The sequence below is a fragment of the Zonotrichia albicollis genome, chromosome 15, assembly GCF_047830755.1.
Source record: "Zonotrichia albicollis isolate bZonAlb1 chromosome 15, bZonAlb1.hap1, whole genome shotgun sequence".
NCBI classification, from domain to species: Eukaryota; Metazoa; Chordata; class Aves; order Passeriformes; family Passerellidae; genus Zonotrichia; species Zonotrichia albicollis.
In genome coordinates, this window is record NC_133833.1 from 816,791 (window position 1) to 835,162 (window position 18,372).

General features: G+C 52.5%; 1 protein-coding gene across 3 annotated transcripts in view; it reads right to left on the reverse strand.

The window, feature by feature from the left end:
- Positions 1-1,142: 1,142 nt before the first annotated feature.
- ARHGAP26 (Rho GTPase activating protein 26) overlaps positions 1,143-18,372 on the reverse strand; it is a 104,342-nt gene continuing 87,112 nt past the window's right edge. The window contains exons 21-23 of one of the 3 annotated variants that reach the window (XM_074551941.1): positions 13,185-13,295; positions 11,201-11,292; positions 1,143-9,423 (exon numbers count right to left, since the gene is read on the reverse strand). In XM_074551941.1, coding sequence (XP_074408042.1) covers positions 9,335-9,423; positions 11,201-11,292; positions 13,185-13,295 — 292 coding nt within the window. In that variant the 3' untranslated portion in view covers positions 1,143-9,334. The other 2 variants (XM_074551942.1, XM_074551943.1) reach the window with 2 other exon arrangements.

Here is an 18,372-nt window from a genome sequence, read left to right on the forward strand (position 1 = left end):
ATATTTTCGACGTTTAGAAGCTGTAGTAGCCTTTTCTACGTGCACCTTAACAATTTTCTGTATCTCAAAACTGAAATATTTACTATGCCACTCTAAAATTTGATTTTTACTCAAAGTGGCCAGATCGTTTGTGTAATAGAAATGAGAAAGATCGTCTGAGAAAATACAAAACCTAATATATTTTTATATTTAGTTATAGTTTCAAATATGTATAATCGGTATATTCGCTGATCCAAGAAAAAAAGGGAAGGGCTACTGCAGCTTTAAAAGCAATTTATTAAATGATTGTAAAATAGCTTGTATAGTGTATAATAAGGATGATTTTTAGATGACAGATTGCTTTATCATGATACATGTAATTATATTTTTTGTAGGGGTCACAGATATGCTGAGTGGCGCGTGGTTTGGCCGGAGGCAGCACCGGGGCTGTCGGTGCTGGTATCCAAAGAAGTGCTCTGTTGAGAGGGGAAACCTGTGCTCCTGGGTGTTTGTAGGGTTGGGTTGTGTTCATGGAATCACTGTGTACAATTCCCGTTGGTTTGGGGGGATACTCCTATCTGTATGGTCGGGAGCCGCTCCCGAGGCACGGCTGAACCAGACCCCGCTGCAAAACTGTCACAGCTCTGACAGCAAAAACAGCTTAGAAATTGGGCAATAATCCACATCCAGGTGCCAGCAATATGTAAATACAGAGCGTGGGGTGTTCACAGCACATTTCTACATTGAGCAGACCTTGGTTTCCAACTGAAATAGGAAACTCAATTCTCATCCTTTCTTAAAGCTCTTTTTGAATGTTATACCTATTAAAAAGATCCTATATTCAGTACTTTGGAGTAAAATAGCATCTTTAATAAAATAATCACTCTCTTCTTTGATCTGTAAGGAATATGTACATTTTGTAATAGGTAAAGATCAGGATTTTAATTACAACTTCCAGCCCAAGTCATTGGGAATCGTCCCGCACCCGTTTGCGATACAGATAGGAGTTTGTACTGGTGGGGCTGGGGGGTCCTGGGGAGGGGAAGCCTGCTCTTTCTTTGGAGAATGTTTTATAAACTTGCATCCCCAGAGCCCTCAGTCGGAGCCTGGGGACAGCGTGTGCGGGTCGGGGTGCAGGGACCCCAAATTGTCGTTTTTGCCAGCAAAAGCAACTGCAGTGAACTCCAGCAGGTGGTGGAGTCAGGGTTGGAACTGGATGAGCTTTAAGATCCCTTCCAACCCAAATTCTGGGGTTCTGTGATCCCCCCGTGAGAGAACCGGTCACATAGGAGGAGAGGCTCTCTGCCCCTTGTGTCTGTTTGCCTGTATATTCATTTTTAGTCTCTGGATTTAGGGAGAGTCAGAGGAAACTGTGATGTCCGAGGAAGAGTCGTCCTGTACATGCTGTTCAGTTTAAACTTCACCAGTGAGACTCCGTAGTGCTGTAGCCAGCAGTGAGAAGTCCGTGTCCTGTTATCCGTGGTCCGTGTAGCAGTGGGGAGTCCCTGCACTCTGGATAAAGCAGGGAGAACTCGGCCTTGGCCCTTCAGTGCCTTATCACAAAGTGCACGGATCCGCCCGCAGGCGGGGGCAGCTCAGGACTCGCAATGGCCTTAGGGGGACACCGGGACGGGGACAGGGACACGGGGGGGGCGGGGGGCTGGGGACCGGTGCCAATCGATGCTGAAAAATGACCTCGCCGTTTCCACAGGAAAAGGTAGGGAAGGAGGAAGTGCCTGGATGAACACGGGCTGTGGGAACATCCTGCGGCCAAACTCCAGAGAGGGAGGACTTCAGGGACATGACTTAGAGTGAGGTTTTATAAAGATTGTATTATTAAATCCCTGCAAGTGTTCGAGGCCTGCCTGGACGGGGCTTGGAGCAGCCTGGTCTGGTGGAAGGGGTGGATGGAGGAGCTTTAGGGTCCCTTCCGACCCAGTCCAGGCTGGGGTTCGTGGTCACAGACCAGGCGCGCTCTGCCCCAGCCCAGTCTGCAGCCAGGGCTTGCTGAGCCATCGATGTCTCGTAGGAACCAAATTTTCCGTGAAGGTCGAGGCCTCTCCAGAGGCCTCGTGTCCGAGGGAAGGCTGGGAGAGAGTGGGAGCGCCCCACCTCCAGCCCCCTGCCCACAGCAGAGGCAGCGATGGGTCATTACTCTATTTTGTATATTAAACAAAAAGATATATACTGGGGACAAATCCTATATCATACCAGTGTATGGCATTATTAAAAAAATCATTATTTTTATCACAGCAATTTTAAACAGCATTAAAAAAAAAATTAAACCAGTGACTCCTGTTTAAAAATAAAAGTTGTAGTTTTTTATTCATGCTGAATAATTCTGTAGTAACAAGTCTGTAGTTTTCACCTACTCAGTGAAATGTTGGACTGTAAAAGCTTGTGTGGAATTGTTGAACATTTATTTTTTCATTTAAATTTGCTGTTCTGGTAATACAAAGCCACACATCTGTACAGAAGTTGCAGTAAATGTGAGCCATTTACAGCAATGCCGAATAATGGACAGAAACCATATAATAAAATTCTGCTTTTTTCATTAAATGGCTCCAAAATGCTTTTGTGGAGTTTTTGTTGTGGTTTCGGAGAGGGTTGGGTCTGACATGGCAGGAGAGGAGCTCCATGAGTTTATGGTCCCTTCCAACCTCAATCCCTCTTTAATTCTATGATTTTAAACGTATTTTGTCCCTGCAGGGGTTCCCAACTGTCTGATACTCATCAGGATGTGATAAAAGCTCCCTCCAAGGCAGGTGCCAGCTGCCAAACATCAGTGATAGAGGGAAATAAAATGCACTGAAAAGCCTCAGGTGTGAGCAGGGGACGGGTGGTGGGGGCTGAGTTGCCCTGGGGTCCTGTGCAGAGACAGAACTGAACCCAGGAAAAAGGGAAGAGGCCTTGCTAAATCAGCAGGGCTGAGAGGAGCCTCTCTGGCTGGGAAGATGCTGCCCTCGGGTTCAGGAGGTCTCAGCCCTGGAGCTCCTTCCCTGCCCCGTTGGAGTTTCCGATGTTTCCAGCCCCTCAAACCGCCGCGGTTTTCCCCCAGCACAGCTCAGCCTTCCCCCCGAGCCACAGAGCCAGGCCTGCTGTAATAAAATCTCATTTAACTGCAGCAGAAAAGGCCGAGTTCCCAGCAGGGAACGATTTCTTTGAATTGTTTGCAATTAAAACAAAGCTTACATAAATTTCCCTTCGGTAATTCCCAAGCTGGATGGCTGTGGATGGGGGTCAGAGGCAAGGCAAGGATGGGATTTACCATAACTATGTTTATTTGGGCCACACTTATGGAAAGATGCTTTAAGGAGAACCATCAGACACTCAGATAAAGAACTGCTCGGTGCCTGACGGGCTCCAGCCTCATGGTGAGTGCATCAAGCCCTCAGTGTGGTCACATTCCACCCGAAATCCCCTCTGTCCCATTCCATTTACAAAAGCATTGATAGCAGAAACATCTGTGGGATTTCTGCCCCTTCCCTGTGCTCCCTGGCCCTGGGGTGGGTTGGGATGGGGCTGCTGCCCTCCCTCACCTGCCACCTTGTTCTGCTGTTCTTTGCTGTCTTGGGCTCCATCCTCAGCTTCCAAGAAATTTCGGGTGAAGCCTAGCATGTCATTGCAATTCATTATTTCTGCTGTGTTCACATTATCCCAGTAAAATGATGGCATTTCAGACTGGTTAGGAGAAGATGCCATTAAATGCCATTTTTACAGCTCTGACATTTAAGATTTGAGCTTTGGAGCTGGTGTTTGCCCCCAGGATGGTTCCCAGGGGGCTGGTTTGTCCCTGGCCGTGTCCCCTCTGCAGCCTGAGCTTGTGTTGAGCTCTGGGCACGCGGAGCTGGTCCCTGTCAGGCACAAATTCTGGGGTTTTACACAATAAAAGACTCCTTGGCTGCACGGTGCTGCTTATCCCAAAGGGGCTCCCAGATGCTCTCAGTGCTCTTGCCAAGCTCCTGCCAGGGTCCAGCTGGTTTGGTGCATTTCCTCACCAGGTTACTGATAACTTCAATTATTGGTGAACCTCGAAATACATTATATATTATATATAGTACACTGACATTTCAAAATAAAGAAGTGTAAATGTTGAACTTGTCAAAGTCTGGCTGGAGGAGCAGCACAGAGAGGAACCCTCAGAAGAGAGTGCACTGATGTCCAGTGCCTGAGCCCATGGGTCAGCTGATAAAATCCAACCTGGAGGAGGGGGATGGCAGTAAATGGCCTCATCCAATCCATCACAGGCCTGGCACAGCCCCAGGGCACAATGAAGGATATTCCCTGAGGGCACAACAGGGAAACTTAGGTTAAAAAAATAACAAGTGGAACACTTCTAATGAAGGGATCTGTTGATTTGAGATCAAACCACATTAAAACTGCTGAGGCAGCATCAGATGTGGGCACTAATTGTGTTTCTGATGCAGGAGATGGGGTGACACTTCCTGCTGAGGAAGGTGACCTGGTGTGCCCAGGGGGATGTGTCCCCAAGGAGCAGAGCATGGAGGGGAAATTACCTCCAGGGGCTGGACACGGGGAGCTGCATCCCTGAGGAGCTGAGAGGGGACACAGGGGGACAGGCAGTGACACGGGTCTGTCCCATGTCAGCCTGTCACCCTGGACTCCTGCCTTGGCCCCAGCCCACGCCTATCTGGGCTCCTGCAACAACAAATCCAGAATTAAAACCCAGCATTTTTAATTCCTCATTTCTCTCCTAGCCTTTTCCTTTTTACCCTTTTTGGCTCGCAGGCAGAGTTCCTGCAGCTGGCTGCAGCCACGCTGCACGTGTTCCTACCCCAAACAAACACAGCGCTGGCCTGCCAGCCTCAAACACAGCAATTACTAAAAATAATTTGTAAAAATCCACCCAGCCCAGCCCAAGCCTTGGCGAGTCCAAGGGAAGCCTTGGAGGGATGTGGCTCTCACAGCCTCCCCTCCTGAAGCTCCTTCCCGGGACAAGGATGGGTTGGGGGTCCCTGCTGGGGTTCTGGGGGCTCCTGCTGCCCCTCGGCCACTGCTCACTGCTGGCTTTGCTGAGCAGAATGGGGCTGAAACAGCTCAAAGCTCTCGGGCTAAATATATCCCCGTTGCTGGGGAAATAAATAATAAACACAGTGTGATAGGGATGTCATTGGTTCTGCTGGGGCTGGGGCTGCAGCGCTCTGGGTACCACACAGGGCAACAAAACTCAACAAAAACTGGGCAAAACCAACAACAACAGTGGCTGAACAAATAACCTAGCCAAACCCAAACTTGGCAAAAAATAACCAGCAGTAAAACAGAGGCAAAAGCAGCATGTGCATCTCCCAGACTCAGAAATATTAATGATAACGGCTGCAGCAAAATTAATGAGCTTTAAAAAGGAACAAAGCATCTCCAGGATCTGTGGGAGTGGGAGAGGGAGGGCAGCTGGGCACGGGGCAGATGGGGCCGCCCCCATCCCTGTCCTCATCCATGGGGCCAGCGGAGGTGGCACTGTCCCAGCCCCCTGTGCCAGGGAGATGCTCACCCAGTGGAACCTTCACTGCCAGCCACGTTCCAGCCCTTCTGGGGCTCATCCCCAGAGCTCTCCCATCCCCTGTCCCTCCTGCCCTGCTCTTCACCCACAGCTGGCTGTGAGCAAGAGCTCTGAGCACTCTGCAGATATTTAATTATGATTGCTGGGGTAAGCTGGTCCTGGGGCAGGGCAGGCCTGGGGAGCAGCTGATGGGGGCTGTGAGGGGCTCCCAGAGGGATGCAGGGACAGCAGGGACACAGAAATCTCCTGTGGAGATGGGATTGCTCCAGCTCCAGACCCTGCTCTGCCATCCCCTCCTAATCCAAGCCAGGCTGGTCTCCGGGGCACCCAGCCCCTGCAGACTTTTTCCCTTCCTGCCTGCGTCAGTGAGTTTAGAGCCCAGGTGTGATTTTCTAGACCCTTTTGTCTGAGCTTTAGAAGCAGAATAAGCTTCATTAGCAGAAGGGAGGATTTACAATAAGTAATAGGTAGGTGCTACCTTGTGAGCTGTCAGCCTCGTGCTAAATTACCTGCAAACAATCAGCTCCTCACCCAGAGAACAGAGCTTTAAACGGCCATTTCTCTAAAAACCTCTGCTTTTAATCATTTCCCAAAAGCTAAAAATCTGAATTAGCCCAAATGTACAAACTGTAATTGCTTTGAGGTTTCTGGTTTGGAGTATTAAACCAGCACACACTCACTAACATGTCTCTCCACCCTTGGGCTCTGGCTCTGTGCAGGTGATTTCTCCTTCATCTGCCCCAGACCCATCCCTGAGCTCTGCTGGTGCCCATGAACCAGGGCTGTGCTCTCTTCTCCAGGCAGCCAGGGACAGGACAAGACGAGATGGCCTCGAGCATCCCCAACCCAGTCCAACTGCAAACCAAACCCAATCCCACCACCCAACACCGAACCCAACCCCACTAATCCAACAATCCACCACCCAACCCAGCCCAACTAATCCAACAACCCAACACTGAACCAAACCCAACTAATCCAACAACTCAACGCACTCCCTGCCCAAACCCAGCCCACCCCAATTACTCCAACTGCCCCCAAAGCCAGCCCAAACTCACGGTGTGTTTGTGGAACATCAGCCATCGATGTGAAACATGGCAGGGCTGCACCAAGAGACTCTTCTGATGCCAGCTCCAACAGCCACCATTGCACCTTGTCTTTTTTTTGTGACTGACCAGAGGCCATGATGGTCTCTGCCATTCAGCAGTGTCACCACCCAGCTTTCGTTTCATTTTGACTGATTTCTTTAATAGTAACCATCAAATGCTGTGTCAGGCTGGTTTAAAAAAATATTTCCTACCTTTAATTTCTCTTGGAATAAACCAATGTTTACTACAGTATTAAAGCTGGTCCAAAATGGGAACATTTAGTAAGCGTTCCAGACAAGTTTTTCTTGTTGGAAAATTTTAATTAAAAAAAAAAATATTCCACTGGCTCTCCTGTAAGAGCAATAACTTCTGCCTCGGTTTGATTTCCTTTCCTCCAGGAGACATCTCGTAAATACATGTGTGTGGGACTTTTGTTCCCAGAAACTCTCTAGGTAGCACATCCAAGAGCTCCCGAGGGGCTCTGAAAAGGAATTTACTGTGGTCTCGGAGTAACTGGAGTATCCAAGGAGCCGGAGGGGGACCCTGCACGGAGAGGTTTTGTGGGGACACGGCGGGAGCAGCGTGGTGCAGCGCTCACACAGCATTGCTAAGCAGCTCCCAAACACCCAGTCCCCAAATAATGCCCTTTGGAGGGCTCTTGGCAGGTTTGCAATCCCCATTCATCCCCAGCTCTGCTCCGGCAGCATCCCGGCAAGGCAGGAGGGAGCTCGGCACAGGACAGTTCCAAACACACACAAACAGGGCTGACAGGTGAAGGATGGAGGGGTTTTAGAATCCTTTCCATCAGCCCTCCCCACCCCTCTCCCAGCCCCAGGGAGGGGCTCTCACACCCACCCCAGGCACCCCCAGGTCCCAGCCCCAGCCATGGAGCGATGCTGGGGCTGGATAGAGCCTGGCCTCAGCCTAAGCCAAGGCTGGATACAGCCCAGCCCCATCTGATGCCAGGGCTGGATAAAGCCTAGCCTCGTCCTTGGCCTCAGGAAAGCCAAGAAATTGCACAAAAGTTGGCTATAAAATGCAAGGATGGAGATGAACCAGCAACGTGCTAGGGAAACACCGGATTTTATCCCTAAAACCCCTGGCCCTCTTCATCCAACACCTCAGAGCAGAGACCACAAGGCAGTTTGGGGACCTCATCCCTGCCCAAATCATACCAAGGGGGCAGAGGGCTATGGAGAGGGGGGTGATCCCATGGGAATGAGCTGTGCCGCCCACCCTGGAAAGCAGGAAAAAAATTATTGCCTTTTTCCTCTTTTTTTCCCCAAGACAAAAGCCCAGGAAGTTTAATTACTGTGGACAAAATATGAAGAAGGCTGAAATTTCAGCTGCCTTCTCCCTAAGTGACACCAGGGAGGGAAGGAAGCAGCAGCTCCAGGCTGGGGGTCGGGGGCTTTGGAGCCTCTTGGTGACCAGCCTCAAATGTCCTTTGCTTCTCTCCTTACAGCTCTTCTAAAAATATCAAATATAGATCTTTTCCTCATAATATTTTAAGATACTCTATTTATACATTAATCCTTTCAAAAATAAAAAGTGAAACATAGAGCAATTCAGTCACTCAGAGTCTTTAAAACTGTTACAAAAAGCCACGACATCCATCCCCAGCGCCACGGCCTGGGGGCTGACACTGTCTTTATATAAAATATGATTCCAGCTCTCAAAATCCCGGCTCTGCAGCCAAACAGGGCTCCTCATCCCACCCTCCCCCTTCAGCACAACCTGGAAGGATGAGGGGTTTGCACTCCCACCCTGCCCAGCCCTCGTGGTGTGTCCATGGAGGCAGGAGCTGGGCTGGGGCAGCCAAAGGCTCCCCTGGCTCTGCACAGCCCCACCTTGGCCACTCCAACAGCAAGGATGGCAATAATTCACCCGGCACAACCAGCACTGCACAGACTTGGCACACACGAGGCTGCAAGCAAAGGGAGGGCTGGAAAACGAGGCTGGAGAGAGGCAGAGGCAGCTCCAGCAGGGTCTGGGCACAGGTAGGAGCACGGAGGGGTCTGTACAGTGGGATTTGGGAAGGGCAGGTACCAAACAGCCAAACAACAGGAGTGGGGTTGGCCTGGGGCTGCAGCAGGAGGGCAGCACGGGCTGCTCACCTCACACAGACTGAGGGCTACCCCACAAAATCAAAATCCTGGAAATATAAAAGAAGAGTTTGAGAGGTTTGGTCCAAAGCATCCTCTCTGCAGCGAGCAGGTGCCTGCTGAGCCCTGCCAGCCCTGGGCCCTGCAGAGCCCACCCGGGGCTCACTCTTGCCAGCAAGAGCCACCAGCACTGTGGTGGCACGAGGAGGGGACACCTGCCAGGGCTGCCCGGCCACCACGGGGGCTCAGCCCCCCTGCCCTTCCCCTGGCAGCACTGAGAGCTGTGCTTGGGGCTCCAGGGAAGCACGGGGAGCACAGGACTCCTCCTCGGTGAGACCCTGCTGGGTGCAGCCAGAGAATGTCCATCTGCAGGAAACCCCTGGGGCAGCTCCGGCCATTCCCAGTCTCCAGCTTGGCCCCTCAGGGCACTTGGCTGTCCCTGGGCTGGTTCTCCATCGCTGGGATGTGCATTGGAGTCTCTCCATGTCCCCAGGAGCGCTGCAGGACGAGAGGCGATGTCTGACGCACACAAACATCCACAGCGGGCACAGGGCTGTCCCCACCCCGGTCACACGGGGGCACAGGGGCCTGCAGGACTGGCCATGGATACCATGGAATGCTCAGCAGCAGCTCTGTGCACCCCACAGTTATAGGAACTCCACATAGTTCTCGGGGATCAGTCCTGTCTTGCCGTTGAGGGTCCCTTCCAGCCAGCCGGGCTCCTGGGACGGGTGAACTGCAGAGACAGGGGAAGGGCACGTCAGACCTTTCATTTGGGCTCATTTTTAAGGGAACTAACAGAGTTAAAGATCATCTTCAAGGTCCCTTCTGACCCAAACCATTCCATGGCTCTGTGAACACACCAAGGGGCTGAGGCAGCTGTTCCTGCCTGCTCCTCGTGAGACTCCTTGGCCTTTCCTTCACCAAGTGAGCTGCAGGCTCCAAATACTCCCTGGGGCTGCTGGGCTGAGGCAAGTGAAACATTTGGGCTCAAAACTTCCTCTTGATTTGAGCTAAGATCTCGTGGAAGTTGGAGAGAATGTGGTTAGCTCCATCACAGGGTAACTCCGCACATCCCGCCTTGGCCTGGGCCCAGGCTGGGAGGGAAATTGCATTAGGGAACAATCCCAGCGGGAAAGCAAACTCTGCAACCTGATTGTGTGCAACCAGAAACCTGATCAGTCCTCAAAAGCCTTTCCTTATTCAATCAACCCCCAAAAATTTGCTGATTGTGCAGGAGGCAGGCCAGGGCTACGCCTGCAGGCAGAGGAACATCCCCTTCCCACAGCCACGGTGGGAAGCCGGTGCTCCAGAGCTCCTGGAGCTCCCTGGGCTGCTGTGACTCTGCAGCTCTGCCCTCACTCCCTCACTCGTGTCTGGGTCAGGGAACTGGAGCTCTCAAAGTGCCACTGTGCCCTGTGGGTGCTGCTCAGCCCCAAAGCCCAGCTGGACCAAGCTGCTGCTCAGCCACGTGCAGCCCCACAGCAGCTCAAAGTCAAACTGGAGCCTGGCTCCAATATTGCCAAGACTCCTTTGCCTTCACAGGGGTTTGAAAAGGCCTTGATCACAGCAAGAGTCCCACCAAGCCAGGCTGGTTCTACCTCATGTCTGTCCCCCAGCCAACGTGAGCCCTGGCTGTGCTGCTGAGTGACTGGAACACGCTGTGTACTTTTTCCCTTGAATAATCCATTGATTTTTATCAGCAAACATAATGTATTTAATTCAAACTTGTTCCCCTCCTAGCTGCTCTGATTCCCACGGGCCCTCAGAGGGGAGACCATGTTTATTTATAAGATGACTATGGAGCTGCTTCGGAGAAGGATTGTCTTTAATTCACATGTATTCATTCTCCTCCCCTTTCTGCTGTGCTCGCCTCTATATCCCTGGGCAAAAACAGTGCATGTGGTAGCAGCTTCCCAAATGACAATGCTTAACATTTAAAAGCCAAGAATGACTTGGAAAGCAGTAAAAAGTCTTCTCGTTACACTGGGATTATAACTAAGCCAGAGCTGCTCAGCTCCATGGGGCACAAACTCTTGGTGCAGGAAACACCAAATCTGAGTTCATTAGCGTGGTCTGAGTGAGCAAAGCCCACCTGCTCCAGCACTCATATCCTGAGGGAAAAAGCACACGTGGCATTCCCATCTCCTGCACAAAGCATTACAGCAGCTACCCCGAGTGTTTCTGGTGCTGATATCCAGAATCTCATCTCCCTTGCACAGAACAACTCTGGGAATGGCAAACGCTGGGGCAGGCACAGCTCACCAGGGTCTCCCTGAGCTTAGAGGAGGGGTTGGGAGGCACAGGAGGGTTTGGAGGCCAGGGGGTGTGCAGGGCCCGTGGGACAGGCTGGGAGCAGGGCTGGCAGTGCCTGAGGGGCCCAGGGGATGTGCAGGGCCCGTGGGACAGGCTGGGAGCAGGGCTGGCCCTGCCTGAGGGGCCCAGGGGGTGTGCAGGGCCCGTGGGACAGGCTGGGAGCAGGGCTGGCCCTGCCTGAGGGGCCCGGCACTCACCGTTGTCGAACACGGTCCCGGCCGTGAAGGAGAGCTCGGAGTCGTGCTCGGCTTTGCAGGCGTAGAGCGCGCGGGCCTTGCGCAGGGGGGAGCTGCAAGAGAGGCACCAGAGTGGGCACAGGGTCCCCACAGCCCTCACGGGGCTGGGCCCCCCACAGCCCTCACAAGGCTGGGCACACCACCACTGCCCTCACAGGGCTGTGCACACCACCACTGCCCTCACAGGGCTGGGCACACCACGGCCCTCACAGGGCTGGGCACACCACTGCCCTCACAGGGCTAGGCACACCACGGCCCTCACAGGGCTGGGCACACCACTGCCCTCACAAGGCTGGGCACACCACTGCCCTCACAAGGCTGGGCACACCACCACTGCCCTCACAGGGCTGGGCACACCACCACTGCCCTCACAGGGCTGGGCACACCACTGCCCTCACAGGGCTGGGCCCCTCTGCCGGGGCTGCTGCTCTGTTGGGCTACCTTGTTGCCCAGGAGGGAGGGAAGGAGACAGCAGCAGAGGCTGAAGGCTTTCAGGGATGAGCCATGTTTCACCCCAGTGCAAATCCCAGCTGGACTGGAGCCCACACTGGTGCCCAAACAGCACCAGCCCAACACACGGGTCCCCTCATCTCCTCTAGGCTGCAGCTGGAATGTTCTGTATCTGAGGGGCCATCACTGGCCAGAGGTTGGCACAGAGCAAAGGTGGCAGCAGGTGCTGGCACTGACCCACTGCCCCTAGGCCTGCTCTGCCAAACCCATCCAAGTGCAGCTGCAACCACAAGGACAATTTCACAAGGCAGAATTAGCGCTTGGGGAAGGTTATTTCAAAACAAAAAGACAAGCAGGTCTGTGAAGAATCTGCTGCACTTCTTTAGAACCTGTACCTGAAGGTAAAAAATATTTAACAGCCATTAGATTTTGCTGGAAGTGTCAGCGTGCCCACACTGCAGGGAAGGGAATCGGAGCAGGGAGAGCCAGGAATGGAGCAACTGCCGGCAGAGAGAGGAAAATGAGGGAGCTCAGGGCTCCTCAGGCACAGCACAGGCACACAGAGCTGTCCCTGCACCTGGAATTCCCACCCATCCTTCCCAGCTTTGGGCTGGAGCAGGGCGGGTGGAAAGCTGGGACACTGCCAGGCTGTGGTGACAGTGCCAGTGCCAGCCAGGCCTTGGCCATTGGAGCAGCCAGACACATCCAGCACTGCTGCTCAGCTGGGACATGGCCACGGGAAGGGATGAAGCACCCCAGGAGCTGCTGGGTTTTACCAGTTTTTATCTTTACAAGGACTTGAAGTTCCTGAGTTCCTCAGATGAGCCCAGGGAAGCAGCAAGGCAAGAGCAGCTCCCCTTCACACCAAACTCCAAACCCAGGAGCTGGGAATGGCTTTGGCTTTGCTGCAAAGAGAGCCCTGAAATGGAGATCTCTCTTCTCCAAATTCCAGCTGCCTGACACGAGCAGCTCCCAATCACTTAAAAACCAGGATGGGCAAACAATCCTCTCACTCCAGAGGGTCCTTCACTGCCAGGAGGCACCGCTCACATGGAGTGCTTGAGACCATCAGGTGGAAAACAAAAGGAATTTCCAGGCTCATGGTGCACTCAGGGCACGATGGCATCACTGGTGCCAAGGGCACAGGACCCTGGGCAGTGCCAGCTGTGGTGCTACCCCAGAGCACACTTCTTACCTGTTGCAGAGCAGAGCAAAGCCAGCACAGCACTGAGCTGAGCTGGGCCCAGCAGTGACACCGAGCACAGCTCCTGCTCCCCTCACCTGGGGCTGCAGGCTGCAGCCTGGCTCGGGGTGCTCCGAGGGGCTCTCCTGGGAGGGTTTGAGGCTTTGAAAGCTCCCCTCTTGCTGAGGTCAGACAGTGCTTGGGAGGGTTCGAGCAGGATGCCAAGGGAAAGGGAGGTGAAGTGGGGGAAACCGGGGAAATCCAGCAGAAGCAGCAAAAGCAACAAGAAGCCAAGCGAATTGTGCAACAGACCTGATGGGGGATGAGTCGCTGGACGTAGAGGAGGTGGGCATAGGACTTGATGGCGCAGAGAACATGGGCCAGGACGGTGAGAGGGGTGACGTTGGGCTTGGATTCTGAGGGCTGCAAGACATAACCAGAGACCTTATCAACGTGCCAGCACAGCAACAAACAGCAACCGAGAGACACACAGACGGCAGCCGACGATAGCGAGTGCCTTGGGGATATTCTGAGCGTGAGACACAGCTACAGAATGAGGTGCCAAGACCTTGGGGAGTGTTTCAAGGCTGGGTCTGCATTCATCTGGACAACAAGAGCTGGATCTTCCAGTCAAACCCCGCTCCATTGCCCATCCATGGCACCTGGCACCCCGTGTGCTGCAGCACGGCCACTTACCTGCCTGTGCTTCCCCCAGAGCTCCCAGAAAGAGCTGCTGGTATTTCTGGTCGTTAATGATGCCTGCGAGCAGCCTCCACCCCCTCTGTCTGTCACTTGTGGTGCTCACACATTCAGTGTATAAAAATGGCACTGATTTTGCTCTCCATGTTTTTACATCCCTGTTTCCCCTTGTGCTGACTCCTGAAGCCACAGCTGTCAACTGGAGCTGAATCGAGTTACTGAACTGGTAATTGCACACAGAAGTTTTTGGGTCCTTCCAAACTGTTCAATTCAGGTCATTCTCAAGTTCACCGGAAAGCAATTATTGTACCAAAATACCAGCCTGAATAATTTACTGCTTCTCTGCTTAACACTCGTTGTTATTCCCTATCCAATTCAGATTAGAAACTCCATCCCTGATAAAACACCAGAAATCTCTCTCCACAATGCAAGTGCCTCTGTAAAAACAAAAAGTTTTGTAAAAGCATTTTGACTTATGTTTCCTCCTTGAGAGAGGGACAGTACCTCTGATCACACAGGTCTGATGAGGTGGGGACAGGGCACAGCCCCCAGAATTGAGTCCTTATCCCTCAGCTGGGGCCTCCTGGGGTAGAGGGAAGGGATTCAGGGAATGGTGGCTCCAGAACACGTGGAGAACCTCAGGCCTGCAGGAGCTCAGACCAAGGTTTAACCTTGCCCAGTGTCCTCTGGCTGCCACCACAGGGGGATATTTATGGCATGGATGCTTTCCCCATGGAAATTGGACCATCTCTGCTTAAGGCCAAACTCTTGGCTGGACTCCTTGCAGAAGCTGTGTCACTGGATTCAACAGACACTGATTAATTCCCTCTGAAATTACAGGCAACACCTTTATTATGTCAGAAAATTACACATGTAGAGAAATGGATACAGCAGCGTGTGCAGCATGACTTCACCAGAAGCTGGAAAACATGGAATGCTGTCAGGCAGGCTATCAACGAGATCCTCCAAATGTTCTGCTAATAATCATCACTATTTAAAACAATCCTTCAGCATTCTATCATAAAAACTGTCCATCTTTTGAAAAACGAGCTTTCCTTGGTCTTTACCAAACCTGACAGCCATTGGTACTTACCAGATGCTCCATCTATCCCACCCCCTAATGGGAGGTGCTACCAAGGTCACAAATAATCCCAAACTGCCAAAGTTAACCCTTTAAACACCACTTCTTTCAAAGAGATGGCTTAGCAATTCCCTTCTCCAAGAGGAGCCTGGCCAAGGTGGGACTAGGAGGACCAAAATGTGGCTGAGGCTGTCCTGCTGAGAGTGGCCACCAACACCCACCAGCCCTCCCAGCACTGTGGCTGTGGGCAGCAGGCTCGAGGTGCAAGAGGCCGTGGCACTGGGTGTGCCAGCATGGGATGGGCACTGTGACATGGCACTGGTGTGCCAGTGATGGGATGGCCACCATGTCTGCCACCAGCCCTGGTCCTCTCCACTGCATAAAGGAAGGAAAATCCAGTGACAGAGGGCTCCAGGACTGGAAATTGCTACTGCACTTTTTGAGATGAAATCATGGCAAAAGAATGCAGCTCTCATTTCTCCTCAAGGCGCTGTCAGCGCTCCACCACTGTGTGCCTGCTCCGCTCATGCCAGCGGGGAATGCAACCAGCAGGATCCAGGATCTCAGAGTTATCAGGGAAAAAAGCCAGAAAGAACCAACATTGGGCCAGCCTCTGCCTGAGAAGTTACCAGTAGTTTGGAGCAGGATTTTGGTGTCTTTGGATCCTTGGTGCCACAGAAAACACTCTGTGCCCAGCAAACCCACAGAGAGAGCGGGTCACTAATTCCAGTGTGTGCATTGGGGTGTGCAAAGCACCCATCAGGTGCTCACAGAGGAGATGAACATGGTCCTTGGGTGACTGAGCTGCTCTGCAAGTCCTTCCAGAACATTTCCTCAAGAAGAACCCATGGACAGCTCAGGACTCACCAGAGCTGCTGCCCAGCACCGACAGACCCTGGGGTGTGATGGGTATGAAGCGTTCACCTCCTTCCCATGAAACACAGGTATTTATTTGCAAGCTGCTGCTTGAGTTTCACCTTCCTGAGCTTATGTGACTGCCAGACCCAAGTCCTGCCTCGCTGGAGGTGTCAGTGCACAGGAGAGAACGGGCTATCCCGAGGTCTCTGGCGTTTTGGAAAACAGTTTTCTTGTAGGATCCAATTTCCTTTGTTTCTCACAAAAAGAGCAGAGATGGTGAGAGGCTGAGGGGAAGTTCTGGCAGCTGCCTGCAGGCAGCAAATGTCAGCTGGACGTTTTTTTCTTCTTCTTACTCAGGAGGGCTTTGCGAGGGGCTCTTCCTGTTGGGTGCACAGTGGAAACAAAACAGAGAAAATTGCTAAGAACCAAAACCATCAGAAGCAGGAAACAAAGCAATGGCTCAAATTAGTCTTCCAAGGTGAGAATGGACCTTTCCCTAGCAGAAGCAGCTGGGGCAACTCCACAAGTCCGTGTCCCAAGGCATCTTGAGGCTGGTCTGACTGCGCCTTGGAGGCAGTGGCTGTGATCCCACAGGGAGGAAGCTCTGCTGGGCACAGGCAGGGCAAGGAGGGCACCATGCCACAGCACCTGCAGGGGCACCTGCACCTTCCACTCCATGTGTCCCTCTGGCAATCCCACTCTTCCAGCAAACACAGTACTTGGAAATGAATGTAGGAGCTAAATCCTCCTCCCTGCTTCCCGTGCCGGCCGTACCGCTGCCTTTCCCATGCAGATGTTTAGTTTGCTGCCCAAACATGTGAAAAAAGCAGTAACTCTTGTTTCAAGACTCTGCTGGAGTTGTTGGAGGTAAAAAAAAAAATGTTTGTGCTCTTTTCTCCTAAGCTGCCTCTTTCATGCTCTTCCTCCCCCAGCTGCCTCTGGCGCTCCTCGGCCGGCTCAGGCCCCCAGGCATGTGCAGCTCTCAGAGCCCCTCTCAGCAGGTCTCCAGACAACTTCTGCTGCTTTGATCTCCTGGCCGAGAGGACATCAGCTCCACTTCAAACATGTTTACAACCTGTTTATTTTTGTGGAACTCGGGGCTATTTCTGCCACAGAACATCTCAGAGCTATGGACGGGCAGAGCCCACTGATGCATTCCAGCCCTTTCATGAAATCACCTCAAGAATAAACAACAATATTCCCCTTCTGACATGATCAGTACCTGACTGCAGAAAAATACATCAAGGACCACCCAGCCCTTTGCTCCCTGATCTGTTCCTATAGAACAAAGCTGCGGAACATAAGGTTCTTCTCAAAGGTAACAAGAAAAAAGAAAATTACAGCTTTATGTAATGCCAGAGCACTTCAGCTCTGCTGAAACAAGGACAAGACTGCAGCTCACCAGCAGCCATGGCTCTGTTGCCTAAATTAAATGGAAGGCAGCCTGGGTTTGGGAAGCTGATGGAGCTCAAGCAGTGCAGCAGGTCCCAGCAAAGCTTGGAGTGATGGATGGGCTCTAGGAAGCAGCTCCTGGGCACCCCTGGCAGAACCACCCCAGACCTGAGCACCAGCTCACAGGGCTCCAGTCTGGCAGGGCTCTTCCTGTGCTTGGTACTTTAATGCAAGAAATAAGATGTTAAACTCTGCAGTGTTTCTTTCTCAGGAGTAATGTTGCTGCATGCTAGTTTGGATGGGAAAATTTTAAAGAAATTTAAAGAAATAAGCAGCTGGAATGGCTGGAATGGACCAAACTGGTCCAAAAAACCACAAATTCTTCAGTACAGACCTTCCCCACATCTCCATTTACCAGTTCCCCATCTCCATCAGCACAGATTTCAGAATCTTCTTTCGAACAACACGGACGTGTCCCTCTGTAATCCTGATGACACTTAGCACATGGGTTTGTCTTGTCACTTTGCTGCTTGGCTGATTTCCCGTGTGTGGGAATATTTCCCTGCTTTAGTCATTTCAGAAACCATCCAAAAGCTTTTCCACTTGACTAGGAGAGAGCCCAGGATGAGCTCTGGCTGTGGGGAGGAGCTGCTGTCCCACATTCCCATCTCCAGGCGCAGACGGATGGTGCTCGATGGTGCACAGGGAGGAGGTGACAGGTACAGAATGCTGGCACGGAGCTCAGAGCCTGCTGCTAGTGCTGGAGACAGTCAGGGAGCAAGCAGAGAGTCAGCAGTGGGAGAGTTCTCAGCATGAGCAAGCGCTGCAGGCACTGCAGGAAGGAGGCTGCAGCACCAGCCTGGTGCCAGCACAGGTGTCCTCGGCCAGGTGAGCTCCAGGTGATGGGACATGGTGACATCTTATCAGGGAACAGCATTTCAGTGACAGCTGCAGAACTTGATTGAACCAGAGAATTACCAGTACCACCAGCAAGCCACAGACCCAGCAGTGGCTGCCCTCACATGGTGCCAGCACTGGGACAGGCAGGGGAGATGGGCAGGGCAGGGAATGGAGGCAGCCACAGCTCCTCATGAACCTGCCTGGACAGGACCTGGAGTCACAGAATGGCCTGGGGCTGCAAGGGACCTTAAAGCCCATCCAGTGCCACCCCAACCTTCCACTGTCCCAGGCTGCTCCAAGCCCTGTCCAGCCTGGCCTTGGGCACTGCCAGGGACCCAGGGGCAGCCACAGCTGCACTGGGCACCCTGTGCCACCTGCCCACCCTCCCAGGGAAGGATTGCTTCCCAATATCTCACTCCACCTTTTGCTCAGCAGCTGCATTTTCTGCTCCATCAATATCCCCCTCCCTCTTCCTCTCTGCCCAAAAGGCTCTCAGCTGACTCAAAATCAGGCTGGAAGGTTTTATGTTGAACCGAGTGCTTTCAAACTGTGTTAAAGCTCTTAATTATT